General features: G+C 40.5%; 1 protein-coding gene and 1 long non-coding RNA gene across 2 annotated transcripts in view; both read right to left on the reverse strand.

The window, feature by feature from the left end:
• ntrk3a (neurotrophic tyrosine kinase, receptor, type 3a) overlaps window positions 1-23,579 on the reverse strand; it is a 163,079-nt gene that overhangs the window by 87,524 nt on the left and 51,976 nt on the right. The window contains exons 4-6 of the mRNA XM_022212044.2: window positions 19,576-19,647; window positions 2,342-2,496; window positions 456-598 (exon numbers count right to left, since the gene is read on the reverse strand). Coding sequence (XP_022067736.2) covers window positions 456-598; window positions 2,342-2,496; window positions 19,576-19,647 — 370 coding nt within the window. The remainder of the gene's footprint in view (window positions 1-455; window positions 599-2,341; window positions 2,497-19,575; window positions 19,648-23,579) is intronic.
• On the reverse strand, window positions 4,131-5,458 carry LOC127535066 (uncharacterized). Its single transcript, XR_007943714.1, has 3 exons — window positions 4,962-5,458; window positions 4,777-4,866; window positions 4,131-4,686 (listed from the first exon to the last, which is right to left on the reverse strand). It is a non-coding gene; the product is annotated as an uncharacterized LOC127535066 (long non-coding RNA).

Here is a 23,579-nt window from a genome sequence, read left to right on the forward strand (position 1 = left end):
GAGGAGATTGGTTGAATTTGTGTGAATTGGTGTGATCGCAACATCCCAAATTCATTGAGGGACTGAGAATGGGAGGCAGATCCTTCAGTTATCAGCTCCTCTGTTGTGGAATCAGCTGTTAGTTTGGATTTTCTGCATTTAAGATTAGACTAAAAACATTCCTCTTTCATACAGTTAGGGATGCTCAGGATCATCTGAGCTGTCCGTTAATTGTGCTTCTATAGCTTGAGACTGCCGGGGATTCCCATGATGCACTAGGCTCCTCTTCTCTACTTGCTCTATACTGTTTTGTATCACCATTACATGGTACTAACTATGTGTTTCCCCCGAGGTCCTGTGTCCTGTGCTTGTCCTCTCCATGGATGTATATATCATATATAAAATGCAACACTTGCAAATCTAGCAGTAGTGTGTTCTCTTTAATGTGTGTAAATGTGTGTATGTGTCCTCAATACCTCATGAGCAGTGACGGAGTGCAAACCATATAGAGGCCAGTCCACCTCAGGTAATGGCGATCCAGAGCCATTACAGATGGCTGTTACTCGATCGCCTTCAACAACTGTGAGGTTGCTGTGGCTGACACTGATATCTGGCAGGTCTGGGAGGGAGAGACACAAAGAGAGAGAGAATGAGACTAAAAATCAGAAACTGGTCCAGATCTTGGTGTGTTTAAATTTCATAGTGCATTATGCCTCAGTACAATATGTAAAATACTATAGGCTTATCTTTACATTTGTTGTTGAAAACAACTATGGAACATCGATGAAAACTCTTTTGTCGAGGTAATGACATTTCAGAGTTTCATACTAACAGGAAATGGTACACTACATTTATCAACAGATGTTGTTTTAGCTACAGTGGTGGAAAAAGTTTTCGGACACCCTTTAAAATTTGTACAATCTCAAATATCATGAACCCTTTGGAAAAAATATTTTATGTTGTTTCAAAAGGTGTGGCTGCATTAGACAGACACAAACACTTTTTTTTGTTTATCGTATACAAGAAAAACTAATTTTCTTGACAGTTAAAATGTCAGTTCTCAACATTGTCAGCATCAAAGTCAACAAATAACAGAGAATGCATTCAAAACTGAAGAAAAAATAAACCATCACATTTTCAAATTAATATTCACTCGTCCTGACATTAGCACACAGTAAAGCTCTAATCCAGGCTGGCATGGTAACCACAAGCCTTTCACACTGTTTAGGGATAATCTTGTCCCATTCTCCTTAAATTACTGCTTTTAATTCTTCTAAATTCTTTGGTTTACTCTTTGAAACAGACCTTTTGATATGCCACTACAGATTTTCAGTGGGGCTCATGTCCATGCAGTTTGTCCAAGGGTTAGCAACCATGTGAGTTAGCTACATACTGATCTGAGACAGTAAAATTGATCTCGATGTCAAAGCTGGGGATATGTCCCATTTTGTCCAGTGAGTCCAGGAGCTGCTCATACTGCTGACCTTAAATATGCTCCACATCAGCTCTCAGATTTTCCAACTCAGTTCAACACTTCTGTCATGTCCTGAACTGTGGCCTTAAGAGTGCTTTTTGAGAGGCACGAGCAGTTAGTCATAACTGGCTGCAGGGATTTATTCTCATTCAGAAAGAAGAACATTAGTGAGGCTAAGCAATGACGGCTAATATTGGCTCAGAGTTGGTATTCCACTTCATCCCAAGTATGTTGATTGGGGTAATGTCAGGACCCTGAGTAGTTCACTCAAGTTTATCTTAACTAAACTGGGAAAATAAAGTCTTTAAAACTGTCAAATTTTAATCACCAGCTTAACATCCATCCATCCATCCTCTATACACCGCTTTATCCTCACTAGAGTCGCGGGGGGTGCTGGAGCCTATCTCAGCTGACTCGCGCGAAGGCAGGGAACACCCTGGACAGGTCCCAGCTTAACATGTTAACTTAAAATAGGCTGAAGATATTCTAGATTTTTCTTCCTGCCAATAAATCTCTGAAAATACTAAACTTAAGAAACTTATTCTGTGTAACCAAAGCAACAAGAATGTGTTCTGTTAACAAATATTATTTGCATATGATATATAGTAACCTAGCTCAATTTAAAATTAACCTTCATAAATAACTGAAATATATAATTGTAAACCAGTTAAATACTATTAAATACTATTATACTATTAAGCCTTGATTAACATAGTATTGATGTTGTTTCAGTTTTGTTATTTTTGTTTGTAGGACTTATTGAGAGTCAGACAAATACAGAGGAATCCAAGCTCTGTCATTAGTCAGTGGTGTCACAAGTCAGAATCAACAACGCCAAGGTGTGCAAATTAGGCATGTCTGTTTATGTGCTAGTATTTGCACTCTTACCACAATTGCTGATGTTCATATCCTGCAGCAATATTTTTCTGTAGCGATCCGCACAGTATAACTGTTGGCTGCTTAGCCCCGCCTCTCCTCTCTGTTGCCACAGCTGCAGCCACCGGATCTCACACCCACATGCAAACACAACGTCTTCTAAATGTCTAGAAAAAAAGAGCATTGATGTCATTAGCAGTGCACAAAATCCCAGCATCGACACAGTCACCTTCAAACTGCACATCAGAGGACCAAAGCCTGTTTGTCACTTCATAACTAATGTATAGGATTTAGTGACATCCAGTGGTCAGGATGCAGATTGCATCTTGCTGATCCCCACTTTTCTAAGCATGTAGTGAACCTGTGGAGACCATACACCAGCAGAAGAAATGGAAAAGACCCTCTGTAGAGCCAGTGTTCAGTGTGATCATTGTGGGCTATGCTAGAAGCATGGTGATGCAACATGAAGGACTTTGTGGAGGAGGCCATGCTCCCTATGTGAAAATAAAGGGCTCAATCAAAGTTAAAGAAAACAATAATTTGTGATGATTTTAGGTTAAAGGTAATTTTACAAAAACAAAAACAAAAAAAAAATTACGAATACTGTAATCCATTTCTGCTGATAGATCCCCCACAATCCTATACACAGGTCCTGTACGAAGATCCGACATCACAGCCATAACATATAACAAAAAACATTAAAGCAGTCATTGCTCAGCAAAAAAAAGTGGTGTGACACATTCATCAAGGCCAGAGGGATAAAATACAGCCCCCTCATATTTAGTAACAATGATATACTATATGAATATAGTATATACTATAATATATGGTATACTATATTACTATATATATGATGCATCGTATATATGCATACATATATAGTAATATATTTAAGAGATGTACAAGAGCTACATTTTTACATTTCTCTGTATTTCTGAATGCAGGGGGTACTTGATATAATAGTTTTGGCTCTCCTTACTGAGAAGAGCCTGTATTTCCACAACTGTTCAGTGCTTAATTTCTCTGGCAAGAACAGTCTCAAACATGTCAATCATTTCGTATCTAAACATCAAGTTTTCCTCTGAATGGCCAATGCAGTTGGGTTTAAAGCTGCTAATACATATATGATCAGCCCTTGGTAGTTTTATCATGGCATCGGCTGCTTCTTTCTTCCTCCTGCCATCACCTCCTCATTAATTACTGAATTCCTTATCAGCGAAATTAATTGCAGTCTTTCTGTGCTGCTATTTGACTTGAACTATGTTTAACAGTCCTGCTTCTATTAAATAGTAGCTTTGTAAGAAATATAAAAATCTGTGGTGCATTACCACATGAAGTGTCCTACGAGAAGTAGGCCATGGATTTGCAAAACCGTAGTATAAAGTTTGTATCAGATGTCCTGCTAAATATACAGGGTGTGGTCATCAAATATTGAGGCCGGTCTGTGAAGGTCATAGCACACAAGGAGGTTTAGTGAACAGTAATGGAAGACGAGAACACATTGAGCTTGTTCAGAGGAAAGTTTCCTTTTAAAATCTTCCTGATGTCAGGCTGGAGAAACGTGTGGTTGTGTGCAAATTGTGCAACAAATACTTTTCTGATCACTGCATCACTTGAAGAAGACGATATCACCTCAATGCAAAATATCTTGCTGCTACCACTAGGGATGTATATCGTTTGGATTTTATCGATACCGATACAGATATCAATATACTCCGTATCGGTATCGATACTTATCGATACTGTTATCGATACTACAACACGTAATTTTGCGTAAAAAAAAAAAAGACCTTGCAAGATATTTAAAGTTTCATCCTTTTTTTTATTACAACAAGGTAATAAAGCTTCAACAGAAGTAAACCATTAACTTTAATGCTTCTCACAGGCAAAACCCCTTCATGCTCCTTAACAGGCTGCAAAGAAAGACAGACCCATACATCAAGCAGAACAGAGCAAGTAGTAGAGGAGGCACTTTTCCATCCTTACTTGGCTTTAACAGTTATTTTTAAGGAACAGCAACGTGTTAACTTTGTCTGGCAGCAGCCGAGATCTCTCTCTTGACAGAGTGTGTCTCCAGTGGTTGAGAACACTCGTTCAGATGACGTTGAAGAGGCCTGGACGCAGAGGTAGGTGAAAGATAGCTGTGAGAGTAAGGGAAGTGTGTCCATCTTATCCCACCACCAGTGGACAGGGTCTTGTTCAGTAGGGATGGGAGGAAGATCTCTGTAAACTTTAAGTTCTTTTTTCAGTCTTTCTTGAATTGTTGGTGTACTCTGCTGCTGCTGACTGAGCTGCCTTTGCAGTTGTCTATTTTCCTGTGCGGAGAGCTCTCCCAGTGCAGATTTTGGTTTTGGATGCTGAAATATAAAACACCATATTTTTTTTAGTCAAGTTCATTGCTTTTTGCTGCAACACAGGATAGGCTCACACAGGCATGCCATACTTACATCCTCCTCCCCTTCCTCCTCCTCCTCTTCTTCACCCCCCTGGAACTCAGCTTCAGTCATCATCTTCACATCTTCATCCTCTGACAGCTGCTGGAGGGAGATTAGATTGCATTTATAAATTTGTCATGTGCATTGCATATATTATCAAAGTTAAATTGTGACGAGTCTGACTACTTTTGACTTACTTCTTTCACTGCTACCTCCATCAGCCGGTCTTGATGTAGAAAAAAAGTCGGGCGCCGCTGCCACGGTGCTGCAGTCTTTACTCGCGTTGCTAATGCTATTGGTATAGCAATCAAATAGTCCGCACTCCTTAAGCTTTATCCGGTGCGCGCGCTCCAAATGTTTCGTAATATTGCTCATGTTCCTCCCCTTGGACGCAACTGTTTTCTCACACACATTGCATCGGGCGGAGTTTTCATCCACTTTGGTAAAGTGAAGCCAGACCTTTGAGCGCTTAGCCCTCGCCGACATGCTTATCTACGCATCACCCGTCGACGGCGGTAGTGTCGTAACTAAGCGACAGTTGAAGAGACATTCAAAGCACCGATAATAGTACCGTTTTTCCAGAATCTTAACGGTGTTCGCGGACCGAACCAATCATGGACCGGTACATTAGAGTACCGGTCCACGGTATACATCCCTAGTTAGCACCAGAGCTAACGTTAGCTACGACAGTCCTGCCATCGGCTAACAGCTAATGGTATAGCCATCTCATAATAGACCACTTTAGAAGACACTGGAAGTGTTTAGTTTACAAAAAGTCGTAAATGTTGAATATAATTGTTATAATTGCATTTTGAGTTCGCAGTAATGTGTGAATGCAGTAGACAGATGAAAAAGCCAAATAAAGAGAAATGAAACAAACATTTTTGTGGTTCAAGTTATTACACTGCCAAAGAGGCATAGCCTCGGCAGAGTAATAAGTTAAACCACAAAAAATGTCTGTCTTTTAAGAACTTAATAATGAACTTTTAGTATATTAAAAAACATTTTTGTCTATAAATAAAAATCTATATTCTTTTAAAAAGAAACATCAAAATGACACCATTTGTCAGACCCAGAATCTATGAAGGTCCTTGAACTACTCATACTTTTGTTACAGCCATACAATGTAAAAATCAAACTAAATCCAGGCCTTAGATCATCAAAATCACTCGTTTCTCTATGTGTCCTAATTTAAAATTGTATTAATATTATACATTTTAAATCATAAACACATATGTCTATTCATTGATTCAACAGTCAATCAAAATTTATTTGAATTGAAATTAATTACTTATTGTGTCAAATATTGCTATCTGACAATGGGAATTATGATTAATTAATTACAAAGCCTATAAATAATTAGATTAATTTTTTTAATCGCATCCCACCACTAAAAAATTCACAGATAAGCCTTCAAAGTTGTTCATGCAACGTTGCATGAACAACTTTTGTTTGTCAGTGTTGCTGAAATTTGGAATCTCAACCAAGACAAAAGTTACAACAACCTCTTCTCAATGGCGCAGTGACATTAATGATATCATGAAATTTTTCTCAGCCTACTGCCATGTAATCAGTAGCTCTCATTCGCATAGCCGACGGTGTGGTGTTACTGTTACGTCCAAGTAGCTCTCTAGTTTTGTTGAACCTCGCAAAAGTTTCTCAGGATCTCACAAAAATTTTTTGCAAGATCTCACAAAAGTCACATCAATCATATTGGACATTTGCTCTTCAGATTAGCTCTTCTGTGATTGGCTACGTGTCTTTATCGTCATCATCATCACAGGCAACGGCGACTACGTTTCAGAAGACAGGTAGTTGCCAGTGATGTTTTGATTCTTAACAGTGAATGTGTTGGTGTTAGCTTAGCTACTTAGCTTCGACTTCATTTGAGAAGACAGGTAATTGTCAGAGATGTTTTGATTCTTAATAGTGAACATGTTAGCATTAGCTTAGCCACTTAGCTTTATTACGTTTGCATCCACTACATAGTGGTTAAACAAACAGAATAAGCTGATGATACTATCTATGTTTATCTTTGTAGATGGTCCTAAGCTTAATTGTGAGGCAGAGGTCAGCTGTTGCCTGGGGACATCCGCAATCACGCTACTGGTGGGACGCAATTGTACCGGATTTCAACCGAAGGCTGCTGTTCTGTCCAAACTGTCATGAGACAATGGCCTTTTTATTGTGATATACCCACCACTCTGTTAGCTTTTGTTTCAATAAATTGTTTGATATGAGGAAATTACTATTGCATGTTTCTACTTAAACGCCCTACTTTTATGACATAATATTGTTACAGCATGAACTTTTTACATTTTCCATAAATTTCACCGAAAAGTTGAATAACTTTTTGTGAGTCATGTATGTAGACACGTCATGTAAACACACTTCAGTAATATATCTGCTGCAGTACTGCCGTTTATCTACCTTGCTTGGTGTGACAGAAAAAAACAACATATGTTGCTGATGTGTTTAAGACTAAGAATCTGGTTGAAAAGCACAGCTGATTATCTTGAAAAATGTGTGTAACAGAGGTGTGCACTGAACACTGAATAAAGTCTCTGTAGATTATAGACAAACCATGCATTCCTCATAACAAATTTCTTTTTATTCATCCAAAGTGCATGAGCAAAAATACAAAACAAATGAAGTTATATAAGTAAAACAGTCAAATAATTCACAAAAAATAAGATTTTCTTTCTAGAAAAGATCAAAAGTCATGGACAGTATAGTTTATTTGTAGGACAGTCACTCCGTCATCGACACCATGCATCCCATCAGTCCAACTAAGGTGTTTGAATTTCCACCAGTCCTCTGGATGTTTTGGAGCATGGCAGTGATCAGGTCTTGGTGTCTTCTGATCTGTTCCAAGAACCACTCCTCTGACCTCTCCAGATACTGCAGCAGATCCACAGCAGCATCCCGCTTCCCTTTTCCTGCATAAAAGTATGCAACAAGGTACTAGTTGTTAGCACCTACTTTCTATATTCATAAACACAGTTAACTTAAAGTAAATATTCTACCTTGCAATTTTAGGAATGGCCAAAAGATAACATATTGATCATGTTGATGTCTAAATACTCTAAAAAAAATCTTACTTGATTTGGTCTATAGAGAGGAGGAGCTGCAGGATGAGACCAGTGAGCTGAAGACTAGTGGTCCTGGCAACTAGACCTCATCATCCAAGGCCAACAACTAAATAAATGAACAAAAAATGTTGTTGATAGTATCTGTATTACAAATGATTTTCTCCATTAACTGATTAATTATTGCTTTGTCCATACGATGTTAGAAAGTGTTACCAAAAATACCTGTAATAACTTCCAACAATGTTAAATGCCTTGTTTTATGTGATAACTAAAAACCACCAAACAAAATCTGAGTTTAAGAAATCAATGTATTGAATTTCCACATCTGCAAAGCTGAAACCTCAAGAACATTCAGCATTTTACCTTGAAATTATAAAAACAGTTGCACATTACCAGAACTCTTTACTTCACTGTGTTAATTTAATCATTTGAATCAGTTTTAGACTTGTATCAATGATAATGTTGGCAAACAGTTTATTGGTTCTTCAAGGGAAATTTCGATGATTATCATATAGTTCAGTAATATGATGAATGGGACATTGTGTAACAATGTGGGAGGTTTTGAATACAGGTCTTGTAATGACATATTGCTGCTGCTTTTCTCAGGTTTTATAAGGCGTTTTTTCATAGCTTGTAAGTTTGCCAGTGGCTAACTGGCTAGCAATAGTCAATAGAATAGTCAACGCCAATCGCTGATCCCTGATCCCATGACCGTATCATGTTAGCTGGTGTAACGTTCATAATATTAAAGTGGAACTATAGTAGCTAGCGTATTCACAGTAGACTATCAGCAGGGTGTTGGAGAAATAAAACTTACCAAGATCAGGATCGGTGATCTGCATGGCAGACTCGTCTTCCATCAACTCCAGCATGGCTATGGCAGAGTTCAGGGCCCCGGTTGGAAACACAACATGCAGCCGGTCAAAATGGGGATTCTTTTGGTCGACCACTGCTGTGTCCCCAGGAGCCAGTGGTTAGTTAGTGGACACACAAAGGACTGGTACTAAGTCAGGCATTGGCTCCGAACTTGCACTGGAATGAGCTTGGACGAACAGCAGTATCACTTATGTGAAAACTGTGCCTCTTGTTCAGCACTGCTTAAATGTCTTTATATTTTAGGGCGATTTCTAAATAAAACTCACTAAAATTGTCATAGGGGTGGTTGTCCTCCATTGTCATTTCTCCATACTGCCAAAAAGATCCAGAAGTATACCAACAGTTTTGTGAGATTTCGCAAAAGTTATTGAGAGATTCCAAGAAATTTCCCCTTTCGGGGCTGCGTAATGTAGAAGAGATGCATATTATAAGAACAGTGTTTTAATGCTTGTTTGGTCCATTAGATATTCACAGTATGTGTGTAACTGCTCACAAAATAAACATTGTTTTGTTACCTCAGAGACAAATAATACAGCACATTGTCTACTATTTAAATGTAGTTAAAAGATACAGAGGCTCTTAGAAGAAAAAATAAACAAAATGCTTAATGAGACTCCAAATAAACAACCACAGATAATATATTCTACAAGCACATTAAAAATGAGGTGTATTGAAAAAATCATTGACATGCAGTGAATGTCGACCTTATGCAGTATATACTGGCATAGTCTCCACTGTAAATGCTGAATTAAATAGAAATGACATTAGTGAAGAGTTATTGGACAATTTTTATATAATATTGCATTGGACTGGACATTGGCCAGTGGCCAGGTCTCCAGTCCAGATGGATCCACGATATACCAGCTTGGATAGAGTCCAGGACCCACAATCTTGTACAGGATAAAGCAGATATAGATAATAGATAGATGGATAGATTTGCATGCAGTGTTCATTAGCCCGCTAGATGTAGGTATCATCACAGGCTGAATTTTGCTATTTGAAAAGCCTGCAGCCGTTATGTAACAATGTTCGTATGAATTCATTTTGAATTCAACAAGACATGAGCAGTGCCTTAGGACATCTTCACAATTTAGACTGTGGATGGTCTCCAGTCTTTAGGACTTGGCATGGTGTTGAGTCCTGCAGGCATGTGTGAAAACATCTGTGTTACAGCCCTGAACTGCAGTTCTAGGTAGTGAGATGAGGCTCGGCTGAAAGTCTACCTTGCCTGTATCCAGCTAGATGCCCAGGAGAAGCCACAGGCTGGATGGGTGCAGTTAGAACTTGAGGTGTGAAATTAACATTAGACACAGAGTCAGTTAGATCTGTGAGGGTACAGGGGAAAATCCATGCAATAGTGTGGTGAACAGACATTGCCTGGGGACCAGACAGCCTTTATATTGTGTATTACAAATACACATAAAGTCAGTCTGGAACTGCTCCATTGAACCAAATCTAGCCCAGAGGTGGGACTACTGATCACAGCTTGAATTGGAGAGAGCCAATCAGCGTAACACATGTGTGACGCAATCACTAAGCGACCTAACAATTGCCTTTCCACCATGATGTTTTGTAGTTTTAACAGCTTCCTTCGCCGTACAGGGGTCCTGATGAAAATCTAAGCTCTCCCTTTCAACAGTGGAGGGCAGCATAACGCATTCTATCGTACAGCCTGCCGGAATTAAAAATACATCCTTTTTAAAAAGAAAAGCTTTAAGAGCTGCTTCTTGTTGAGATTTTAAGGACAAATTCAGCCCGTGCAAAACAGAGGACAGCGCACGAGAGAAACCTCGCTCTGTTGCGGTCACCAACTCGGCCCTGAAGATGACGCATCGTTAACTCCCACCTCTGGTGCTCTGATTGGTTCGGTCTGATCTGCTCGGAGCTTGAAAACCTGTCAAAATGTGTCAATGGAGGAGGGCTAGACCGTATTCCCGTATATCCCTTATAACGGGAATACAGTCTAGCTAAGCTAAGCTAGAACAGACAGGGCTCAGGTGAGGGTGAAAGTAAGTCAGGAAGAATAGTTGATGCTTTGACGTTATCAACTTTATTTACAAAGTAGTGTCAAAACCTCTCATAGTCCTCTGTAGAGAAGACACGAGCAGTAGCTGCCGCAGGGTTTACTAAGCTACTAAGAAGGTATAGAAGAGAGATCTTGGGTTATGTGTTTAGAGGCCACCTGAGGACTGCACTAAGGAGCACAGGGTTTATACACCAATCTTGAAGTTAAATTTACTACCATTTAATACCTTTTTTTACTACCTTCAGATTTTTTTTACAACCATCAAGACACCGAGTTGGAAGTATTAATCAGAAACCTTTTTTGATATGCACGCAGATTTTGACATACAACACTTGCATCATACTTACCACTATCCAAGGAGACCTAGTTATTTAGCTACAGGGTATTAGTTACAGTAACTGGTGCAATGTGAGGTGGGGTGCCTTGCTTCAGAGGCGCTTAAGCGATGGAATGGTACTGAATTTAAACTTACGTACAACCTTTTCAAGATTGACTCCCAACCATTAGGCAACAGCTACTAATACTATAAAAGAAGAGATTTAGACAAAATATTGCACATTGATTTCCTGTCCCCATGGAAGACTCCACTAGCCCATTAAGAACATGTTTAACAACCACACAAACCAGTAAAAACAAATTGAGACAAGGATTGAACAACCAACGAGGTTTAAATGACCAACAAATCTGCACGCAAATTTTCACAAAACACTTAATCAAAAAGAGAGCAGGATGACAAAATAAAAAAATCTTGTGCCAAGTGCCTTAACCTTTCATAAAATAGAGAGAGAGAGAGAGAGACAAAATCAAAATCTTACGGCAAGTGCGTCAGCTGCACAGCCTTGTCCTCGTTAGTTTTGTCCATTTGCACCAATTCCTCCTTCTTCTCTTTGTATCTTCTCCTCAGAGAATTTAATTTTGTGATTAGTTCAGCCATTGCAATTTTGTCCAATCACCGCAACTTTCCCGCAATTTTGGCCAGCCTCCCGTGAGTTCCACCAATCATAGCAGCGCCCAGCGCAAACGTAATGCACGTACGTCACCGAATTCACTTCCTGTTTATGGTTTGAAGATGCAGACATGTGCGATACTAATGTCTCTCATTTACCAATAAAAATTACTGCTGAAGACCGTGATAAACAATTAATTCACTGATGTTCTTCACCAAAGCGGAGCTAAACTGTTTTACAACCGTGCAATACTGTGGTGGAATACAAAAAAGAAAAAAAAATCATCGATTGATACACACTCACGAAACACATTAGAACGGCTGAAATGAGCGGACAACAGACCAGACAAATCACCATGATGGTAACTGTTGCATCCAGATCCATTAGAGCACTGAAAGAATGAGGTAAATTAGATTAATTATTCCACCAAAGAGTGGAGAGAAATGTCCATGTCATCCGGAGGGTCACCACCGCCTGAGCGGGACGCTACCACAGGCAATGCGCTCCGTGGTCGGACAACTGGGGCAGACGGGGCGTCTCGGTCTCGCCGCTGAGAGCCACGGCGGAGTTATGTGACGATCAGCGTGTGTGAATCATTTCCTTGTTACCCACATCATTCAAAACGGACTCGGGGATTTGAATGAAGTTTTCACGGTCGGTCAGAAATTACACAAGGACTAAGTGATTGGACTTCGGCAGTGATATGGCTTAAAGTTTGGATCCACGTATAGGTTGTGGGAGAGCAATCTGCGGACAGATGAGCGCTAATCCGCGATCCCGCAGGCTGCGGTCGCTCTCGGAAGTCGAAGTGGCATCATCCAGGGAGATGTCAAGTTAGCATTGCAGCAGCTAAGTCAGCTATGTACTCAGTGCGCATGCAGAGGATTTCAGCTCTCTAACGACCAATGAATGCATTGCTATGACGTCGACGTGAGCGACTGACGAACGTTCCGGTATAAAATTTTGCAAGCAAGATATGTTTTATTTTATTTATGTTTATTTTTTGATCAAAATGAAACAGCTCATTGTCTAAAAGAAAAAAATAATACCTCGTTTTTAAAAAATAATACCGTTTGCCCAAATTTAAAACCTTTTAAGGCCATTAAATTTTGCCTTTTTGATTTATCACTTTTTAATACTTTTTAAAACCCCGCGGAAACCCTGGAGCAGGATTTGAAGTTATCAAAGTAACTTCCAGTTTTAACTCTGGATTTTTAGTACTACGACAGTGGTTCACATGACCAAGATAACTTATGCTGATCTCCTGTTCCAAAAAAACAGATAAGCACACATTAAGACACCTCCTACTGACCAGTCTGTTCTCTTGAAAAATTATGTCACCATTCCTCAAAGATTCAGTTAAGTTCAGAGTGCAGGTCGTGAAAAGGGAAGATCAGAGTTTGAATAGATGCAAGTAATTATCGAGCCATTTGGAGCCATTTCACTGTTCTGTTCGTATTAAGTTTAAAATTAATAAACATATTGAAAAAAGAATATGGGAAAGACTGATAACAGTGTGGAAAGGCTTTATTAGCGTATTGGGAGGGTTTATAAAGCCTTAATACGTATATATATAAATAATAAAATACATATAAGATCGCCACTTTGCAGACTTTTGCCTATCGCAAGCCCGTGATGCATGAAAAGCCAGGTTATTGGCCCTGTGAATTCCCGAAAACCTACCAAGTTCCCGGCAGTTATAGGCAGTTCACAGGCTATGAACTCTAAGTTTACCGGTGTCATAAATTGCCGTAAATGGACCCTGTTTACGGGGTGGTGGGGTGAGTGTGTGAGGCAAGGGGGGAGGGAGATTTCTCACCTAGGGCATGGCAGAGGTGTGAAAACTAATTTGCATCTGGCCTGCCTGTCCAGCATGACTCAGGACACCAATTGGATGAAACAAGACATGGCAACAGAAAAGAACTCTGTCATGATTGGTTGAAAGATCTGTTGCTATTGGTCAGCCCATTGGCCATGAAATCCCCCCCCCCCCCCCCCCCACAGTCACACACAATAATAATAATAATAATTGTTATTAATAACAATATTTTCATAAATAATTACTTAATCTACAAACTTGTTATTGTGGACCAATGGGCTATCCAACAATCAGTGACATTCATTTATTGGGAAAGAAGAAATATTTCCAAAGATATATTGAAAAGCATTTATTAATATACAATGTAGAAATAATACAAATAGCTAAAAACCATTGAATGAGATGGTGTGTCCAAACTTTTGACTGGTAGTGAGCATGCATTGCACACTTCTCGAAAATGCCCCCGATTTTTTTCATTCCCTGTCTGCTACGTGTGTTCAGTTTGTGCCGCTATGCTGCCACAGTTCGTATGTGGTCTTGCGACTGCAGGGCTATGTCTGGTGAAATGGAGTCATGTGATTAGTGTTGCTTTGTATGATTAGTGAAACACGGTCATGTGGTAGATCCACCGGGGGCATCTCTCTGGCAAAATAAAGCAAATCTAATGTGGTAAATAAAAAAGTAACAAGTCGAGTGTACCCCTGAATAACGGAATAAGAGTAGCGTTTCTTCTTCACAAATCTACTCAAGTAAGAGTAAAACTACTCTCAGAAGTACTTTTTTTTCAAAAAGTTACTCAAGAAAATGTTACAGAGTAAATGTAACTCATTAGTACCCACTTCTGCAGATAGGACTAGGAAAAGCTTAGACTACAGTGGTTAGATTTTGTTGGTCTTGGACCTGGGACTGGAGGTGATACAGCGGGATTATGAAATTGAAGAAATGACAAAATTAGAAAATATGTTTAAATTAGACTCAAGCACAGACAAATGATGAAACTGTAAAACATGTTTAAACAAAATTCATGCATACTCTAAACAAACCTGTATCACCACAACCCAATGAAAACCTATAGAATACAGGAACGGAAACAAATGACTGCCTGAAGCACAAACTCTTTCTGGGGCTTTTTGTGAGTTTGTGTTCAAGGTCATGATGGCCTAGAAAGCATGAGAAATGGTCGAGGGTCTGAGGAGAAACAATTGAGGGGTTGAGGAGGGGCCTACGTAGAAGGCATGAGAAATGGTCGAGGGGCTGAGGAGAAACAGTAAGGGGAATGCAGGTGCATCCGCAAGGAAAGACAAAAAGAATACCCTGGTTGTGTGTGTGTGTGTGTGTGTGTTTTTTTTTTAAAGTAGGAGGTACTTAAAAATTTGTCATGATTAGATCAAACATTCCCAGATACGGGTAAATTCAAACATAATGATGGTAGAGGTGTCTTGATTGATCTTTTAAAAATTGGGGTCTTCCAAAATTGTTCACTCCCTCATTCAGCAGGCTGAATTCAGGGCCTATCTGACAGCCAATTTAAAGTGATTTATATTTTTAATAGTTTATCGTTAATTAACCTGGATTTAGCACAAAAGGTAACATAAAACTAGATAAAAATATTACTTTGTGCATAAGTCTCTGCCAGATAAACACAACACTGTGACCATGTCATCCAGATGAATCACAATTAAGTTTAAAATAGCTCAAGCAGAACCACAGAAAATGATCAAAGAGACCAGTAAATCATTGTGGAACCCTAGTAACTGTTATCACTGAGTGTACGGCATGTTTGTGTCTGTGTATCTTTCTCCCACACAACACAGGGTTGGAAATAGCCCCAGCACCCTGAACCAGATCATAGCTGGAAATATCTCACTATTAGCATTCCAACAGCCCTGCTTTAAATATTTCAGCTAGAATAGCCTGCAGCACATTCACAAGCTCACGCTGACAAAACATGCTGTAACACACAATTTAAAACCTATGGGCTGCATGTATCTGCATGTGTGCAGATAATTACTGTCTCCCCAGAATGAACAGATTTTGTCATATTTTCAGAAGACCAATGATAAATCTATGAAAGAAACAAAGTGCATTATTGTTTTTATTTTGTTTGTTTGTTTTCTTTTCTGGCAGTGTTATGGCCCCAGAGCCCTTGTCTTCTGTTGCTCCTCTTACAGGTCTCTGGTGGGACGGAGCTGTAATCATCTAACCAGCCACACCCATGAAGTGCACCAGGCTATACAGTATAAGCCAGCTGGCTGAGCCAGAGCTCTCTGCTCCGCTCCTCTCCATTCTGCTCCACTCAACACGTCCAGCAAGCCATCCGGTCCTGTTTTGCACTGATAACACGCACTATGTATTTTCCACTATGACCACACACTCTCACACACGACTCTCCGGATATTTGGGCACTATTAAAGACGAATATCCGAATATTCGTTCCGCCCCGTAACGCCGTAGCTAACGAATATTCGGATATTCGGGATATTCGGGTCCAGCCCTACACCCCATTATTATGTTTTTTTATGAATAAATAGGTTCCAGTTTGTGCATGTCAACAATGACTCTTCTGAGCATACTAAGATAGTGGTCCCAGTAGCTCTCTCAAACACCAACAGCTGATCCAAAATGCTGCAGCCAGAGTACTGACGGGAGTTAGCAAGAGAGATCATATTTCTCCTATACTGGTTTCTCTTCACTGGCTTCCTGTGAAATCTAGAATAGAATTCAAAATCCTTCTTCTGACATATAAAGCTCTTAACGATCAATATCCATTATATCTTAAAGACCTGATAGTACCATATCACCCCAGCAGAATTCTTCAGTATCAGACTGCAGGCTTACTTGTTGTTCCTAAAATTTCTAAAAGTAGAATGGGAGGTAGAGCCTTCAGTTATCAGGCACCTCTCCTTTGGAACCAGCTTCCAGTTTGGGTTTGGGAGGCGGACACCCTCTCTATTTTTAAGATCAGGCTTTGAACCTGGCATGGCTAAGTGGGTAGAGTGGCCGTCTTGTAACTGGAAGGTTGCCGGTTCAATCCTCAGCCCGTCGAGCTCATGTCGAGGTGTCCCTGAGCAAGACACCGAACCCCTAATTGCTCCTGGTGGGTCACGGTTAGTGCCTTGCATGGCAGCTTCCGCCATCAGTGTGTGAATGGGTGAATGTGACGTATCATGCGCTTTGGATAAAAGCGCTATATAAATACTACCATTTAAACCTTCCTTTTTGACAAATCTTACAGTTAGGGCTGACTTGGTTGACCCTGAGGGGGTCAGTTGGAGTCTTAATTTGCACAGCTGACTTTCAACGTTCCTCAGTTCTGCCCCTAGTTATGCTGCTGTAGGCCGAGGCTGCTGGGGGACCTCTCTTGATGCACTGAGCCCTTCTCTAACTACCTATGTATTTACTATATATACCGTTATTGCAGTACATTCACTCTAGTTCTCCCTGTGTCCTTTCTCTGTCCCTGGTCCCAGAGCTGGATGCTTCAGATCTGCGGTTGCTGTCCCACCAGCTGGCTTAGTCTCCATCATATTCACTGTGGGATGCTGCTGCTTACCTTCCTCCAGCCCATTGCTTCCAGCTGCCCATTTCCACCGATCTACTCTGCATCGCCCTTACTATACTTGATATGTTCATCTACATACTGTTTGAATTTTACTACCAGCTATATATGTAGTATATTTAATGCCAGAGCTGTACACCATAACAGTGAACTTATGAATCAATTTCGATGTTAGCTTTTACTTTGTATGCATCATCTAGCTTATCCTGCATGTATCCAGCTGTGTGTTATATGGTCCTTTTTCCCCATCCTCCTCTTCTCCCATCCCTCCCGCTCCCCCTCCATCTCCCCATCCCTCTCCCTGTCTTCCTCTCTCCATCGCATTGCAACAACTGGCCCTGTATGGACTGGAGCTAGTTGCTAGTTAGGTTGCTGTTGCACACAATTGCATACCCTGCCTCTTTCGATTCTATATTTGGCCTGAGTCGAGTGGACGTGTGTAATACTGAGTGACTGCAGGAAATAAAAGTTTTGTCTACTAGAAGGTACCACACTATCAAGCGGCCGTCTCTTTCTCTCAACACAAGCCTTTTCCAAGTCAACGAAGACATGGATAAAGTAGTGGAAGCGCTGTGGCTGACAATACAGTGACTTGACAGTTCTAGACTGTATTTTGTCTCAAACTTTCATTTAGAGACTGATGTGTAAAGATACATCTGCATTCCCTCATACACATAGTGTTTTATGATTTATAGTATGAAGTGTAAGATTCCATCTATATGCACAACTATTCAACTGATCTATTCCACTACAAATGTAACAGCTTGTGCCTAGCTTCGCCTCCTTTCGGTCATCCGCTCCTCTGTCAGTGTGTCTATGCGGCGCTCTGCAGCTGCTGATCAGAGTGGATTGAGTGCGGCCACACACTTGCAGCTCACATCTCCACCTGCTCTAAAGACCGACTTCTCATGGCAGTGATTGTCAGATCATTCTGCCTGTTGCCTCAGCTCTGCAACCACAGTGCCACACTGACCCACCAGAGCAGCCTACCTTTCCCCTCAGGATTCCCCACGAGTGAGGACCTGGGTCCCCCGAAGAAGCCATCCTCCAGGTGTGAGGATGTGGACCCTACCAAGGCACCTCCAGATAGAGGACCTTGGACGATAGAGTCCAGGGTCCAGATAGGGGACATGGATCAACCTGCTTTGCTTCATGAGAAGAACTCGGTACCCCTGATGATACCAAGACACCGGAAGAAATCTCCTTCTTCCAGTGACTTGGAAGAAGTCTTTCCTCCCGACTGCCAGTTCCCGGGAGCCTGCTTTCCCCCCTCCCTCACCCATAGTGAGTTCTGGCCTTAGTTGGCGTTATAGTTAGTTTCGAATTATTGTAAATAAAACCTTGTTTAATTGCAGTCTCCCCGCTGTATGCTCTGTGCACTCTCACTTTGGATTAACATTTCCCCCCACACTGTAACAACAAAAGGCTGTTTTACTGTCATCTCCTCTTTTACTTAGGTTGATATTTTATCAGGACGGTTTCAAATATTTATGCTTCTCTCATTCTCAGTCTTTTGACTATCTTGTAGAAGTCTTTTGTTTTTGTTTGTTTTTTATTCTATATGTAACCATTGTTGATGCCCATGTTGGTAAACAGTTTTTCTTTACTCACACTGTGACATCCTGTGTTTTATCAGGGATTATTACAGGGGCTGAATATAAAGCTCAGTGTTGATCTCTCAGACGCTAATCTTTGTAACACAAAATCTATAAGTGTGTGTAACAGCTCTACAGTGTAGTTTCACAACCTAGCATCATTGGGGCAATATAAATGAATCAGTCTTATGTGCAGACAGTTTTCTCACCTTTTGGTTTAATTTTATTTTTCAGATGTGGAGTGATTACAAGCACCATGAAAAAAAAAAACTGATAAAACTGCATTGAAAGTGTGGAATCCAATGATGGTTTAGCAACATAACACAAAAAACACCTCTGCATGTCAGAAAATAGTCTGTTTGCTTGGCTTTGACTTCTGATCAACTATATGTACCAGTATTGATTTCACAACTGATGAAGAACATTTGAAAATCCATGCTAATGCACAGTATGATTCAATGTCACATGAGCTTTTGTCTAACACCCCTAACTTCACTGAATTGTGCAGTGCTAGTGTGGCTATTGCTGTCGTTGAGTGCACACACACACACACACACACACACACACACACACACACACAAGTACCCCCCCCCCCCCCCCGCAAATACACAAACACACACATACAGGTCACCACTTCCAGTACACATGCCAGGTGTCATTCTCCACAGCACTGGGGTACTTACTTCCTTAGCATTCAGGTTTGCAAAATAATAGTCAGTTTCATTTGTGAATGCTGAGATACACATGTCTGTTCAGTTTCTGCCAGTGGGTAAAACAACCCCCACTGGCTGCTAGACTCAGGTAAAATAGATGCAAAGAAGACCATTTTTTTCTCGTAGCTACTGTACAATCACAGTGCCCATATAATGGGCTAGCAACAATCACAGGACAACTTACAGTTCCAAGAGTTGTAGATGTTCAAAGATCTGCCAGGACAGTGTGGTCAGGTTGGGGTTTTTGGACAGGTTTCTGAGGAAGAGAATGAGAAAGCGGCAAAATTAAAATAGATGTCAAAAAGTTTACTGTACTTCAACATAACAGCAGGAGCTCATTGTTGCAAGACGTCATCTACACAATGCTTTGGGGTGAGTGTTGAACAAACCTAGGAGAGCTTAGGTTCATATAGAGCAGAATAAGGTTTAGATTGTCTTGGAGTGATTATGCATACAAAGGATTCTTTTCAGGAACATTACTAATAATATAATGTCAACATTAGCAAGGTGTATACACACAACTTCAACATTTCAAACAAACACAGACTGTCATCTGGAGAGAATTCACACCTAAGAAAAACATCAACATACAAAAAGCGCACGCACACGCACACACACACACACACACACACACACACATGTCTGGTTCTTATATCCCCATGGGGACTTACCATTGACTCCCATTCATGCCTAACCCCTAACCCTTATCCTAACCAACACCAAAACAATGCGTAACCCTAAAGAAACTTTTTTGCTCTTCGTCTTTTTTCAGTAACAACAACATGGCCATGAAAACACTGTTTCCTCCCGTGGGGACCTAATTTTTGGTCCCCACCGTGATACGAGTCCCCACCGAGATGGCGTGGAGTCCGGTCAAAGTCCCCACCAAGTCCCCACCGGTATAGATAAACATGTACACACACACACACACACACACACACACACACACACACACTCACAGAACCCATATGCCTGGACCCCAGAGCAAGCCATAAGGTGACAGTGGCTTGAAAAAAATTCCCTTTTAATGGGAAGAAATCTTGAGCAGAACCCGGCTCATATGGGGGGACCCATCTGCTGCTGGCCGGCGGGTTGAGAGGGACAGGATACGTAAAAGGGGAGAGAGAGGGGAGAGGGACAAGAGAAGAAGGGGGTGGGGGTCAAGGAACATATAACACACAATTGAATACATACATGCTGAGTGTAACATTAATGATACATACAAAGTAGAAGCCAACACTGAACCTTATTCATAAGCTTAATGTTTTGGTGTAAGGCTCTGGTCTTAAATATATTACATATGTAGCTGGTAGTAAGATGCAGACACTGTGTAGATATGCATATCAAGTATATTTCAGTATAATGTCTATGTTTGGAGTCCTCCTTTCTTAATCTAGTATCAGCCAGACAGAGTTTGGGTGTAGAGAGATGAGCAGACGGGCAGACTAAGGTCGGTCAACGGTCGCAGCTCAAAAACTGTCATATCAAAATATTCTTTTACTGTGTGAAGCAGAATCTTGTTTTGAACGTACTGACTTTTCATGTACACTACAGGTGAAAAACAAGAGTACAGATTTGTACATTGAGGAAAGAAAGATACACTGCAAGAGAAACTGCAAAACACCTAATGGTGTCCAATAAAGGAGTTCACTACACCCTGAAGAGATTAGAAGAAACTGAAAGTTATGATAGAAAAAGATCTGAAAGAAACAGGATTACTACAAAAGCAGAAAATAAACATATAATTGTCACCAGTAAAAGAAATTAGCAGAAAATAGCACCATAAAAAAGGGAAGAAATCAACATGATTGGAACGATCAGTCAGAACAGTGCATCCCATGGATCCGCGGTCTCTCAATGAACTTAAGAAAGCTTAAAATATAATTCCTGGCACATAATGTCAAACGAATGTTTCATATCGGCCATGCTGGTGTTAAAGACATAGGAGGCTATTTTGAAGAAATCAAAGTCTAAGCAAGATAAACTCAAATACTTGATAATTATAGTAAAAATGTATTTTGATGAGTGACTCTATATAATAATTATGTTTATTTTGTTGCAAAGTATGTCAATGAAACTATGTTCTTCTTTTATAAAAATCTGATCCCGCTTCCAAATTTTTGGATGGTAATGTACATGTTGTCTTGATTCATGGAAATGAGTCCAAAGCTCTCGTAACAACTCCAAACACAAGTTGATGCTTCATTCTTCACAGTGGATATCTAAACATGGATGCTGTCAGCCCAAACGTGTGTGTGCGTGCATGTGTGTGTGTGTGTGTGTGTGTGTGTGTGTGTGTGTGTGTGTGTGTGTGTGTACTTGTTTCTGCTATACCGGTGGGGACTTTGACCTGACTATTTGCTATAAAGGTGGGGACTTGTCTTACGGTGGGGACCTAAAATGAGGTCCCCACGGGTGGCAACACCGTTTTCTTGGCCATGTTGTTGTTAATAAAAAATGTAAAAGTGCAAAAACGTTTGTTTAGGGTTAGGCATTGATTTGGTGATGGTTAAGGTTAGGGTTAGGGTAAGGGTTAGGAGTTAGATATGAATGGGAGTCAATGGTAAGTCCCCACCGGTATAGAAAAACAAACGTGTGTGTGTGTGTGTGTGTGTGTGTGTGTGTGTGTGTGTGTGTGTGTGTGTGTGTGTGTGTGTGTGTGTGTGTGTGTGTGCTCATTACTTGATCATAACACAGATTGTAATCTATGGAGATTATGCATGCTTTTACATAACTCTAGCCCTCACCATGGGCATTATACCATGATAGGGACATGATTCACTTTGCATGTCAACTCAGTGTTTCTCAGCCACAAGTTACATAATGTGTGCAAATGCTACATAAATGCATGCTGATTTCAATCATGTGAAATTAATTACAGGACTTTAAGTCATGTGCAGTAGCATAACTGCCGAGGCGTATTGCACCAGAGACCTGTGGATCATTTGTAACTAGAAAAGCACTCGGAGAGCGCAGACCTCCGCCAGGCCATCTGTCTGTCTGTCTGTCTGTCTGTGTGTGTGTGTGTGTCTGTTTGTCTGTTAACAGCATAACTCAAAAAGTCATGGATGGATTTTCACCAAATTTTTTACAGGATCTACTGTACCATTGAGAGATGGCTGCCAGGCCATCTCTCAATTGTCCTTCGACCTTCAAAAAAATCCTGGATCCAGACGGTGATCCGGATTACCTCCAAAATCTAATCAATTGTTACTTTTGCTCTTCCGGACATCCTGTAAAAAATTTGGGGAAAATCCGTCCATGACTTTTTGAGTTATGCTGTTAACAGACAAACAGACACACACACAGACAGACAAACAAACTCCGGTGATTACATACCCTCCTGGCGGAGGTAATTAGTGGTATTGTCTCCTTCAGCTCAATAACTTGCAAGCTGAGTGGCACATGCAGCTGATTTTGTTCCATGATGCCAGTGTTGCGTAGAAAGGAGCTGTATTTGAAGCTTTTCTCAGAGAGGTGCTGTCCAAGGTGCTGACAATCGGTTGGTATGTACAGTTGCAGCAGATCTCTGACAAGTTCTTTTTCGACTCAAATTTTCTGACTAAAAGGACTGCTAGTTAATGTATAACGAAGATGGTGGACTAAACTTCTACTAGGAGGACAGATTGATCTTCTTAAGAGGTACATGTCTGAATCCTTCTGGCTTTTTGTCACAAACCAAAAAGGAGATAATTCTGTTGATGCTGGGCTGCTTCAGCCATGTGACTAGAGCTTGCACTGGTATGCATAGGTACTATCCAATGATAAAATAACTCTATACTGAGGAAAGGGATTTTTCCTGCACCTAAGTTCTGTACAGTGGATATTCTGCTGTGCTTGGTATTGTGATGTAGGCCTGTGTGGCTGTTATAGCGCATCCTGCATTGCTGCTCTGTTTGCTTTCTCAAAAATAATCGTGAAGCCATTTGCACACCAGAACAAAGTCAACTAAACATTTCTATTTCTTGTTCTGTGATTTCTTACCTAAATGTCATGTTCACATTGGTTTATTTCTTAACTAATATGTAAATTTTCCCGGTGAGGTATCTGGAAAGTTATCGTTAATATGTGCTTCCTTGAACCTGGTGAACTTAACTGAGTCAATTTTGATAATCTCACTTCTTAAGTCTTTAAAACTCCTTGACCAGAGACTCACTTAGCCATCATCAAGAAACTCATCCACTTCAA

The sequence above is a fragment of the Acanthochromis polyacanthus genome, chromosome 8, assembly GCF_021347895.1.
Source record: "Acanthochromis polyacanthus isolate Apoly-LR-REF ecotype Palm Island chromosome 8, KAUST_Apoly_ChrSc, whole genome shotgun sequence".
Lineage (NCBI taxonomy): Eukaryota > Metazoa > Chordata > Actinopteri > Pomacentridae > Acanthochromis > Acanthochromis polyacanthus.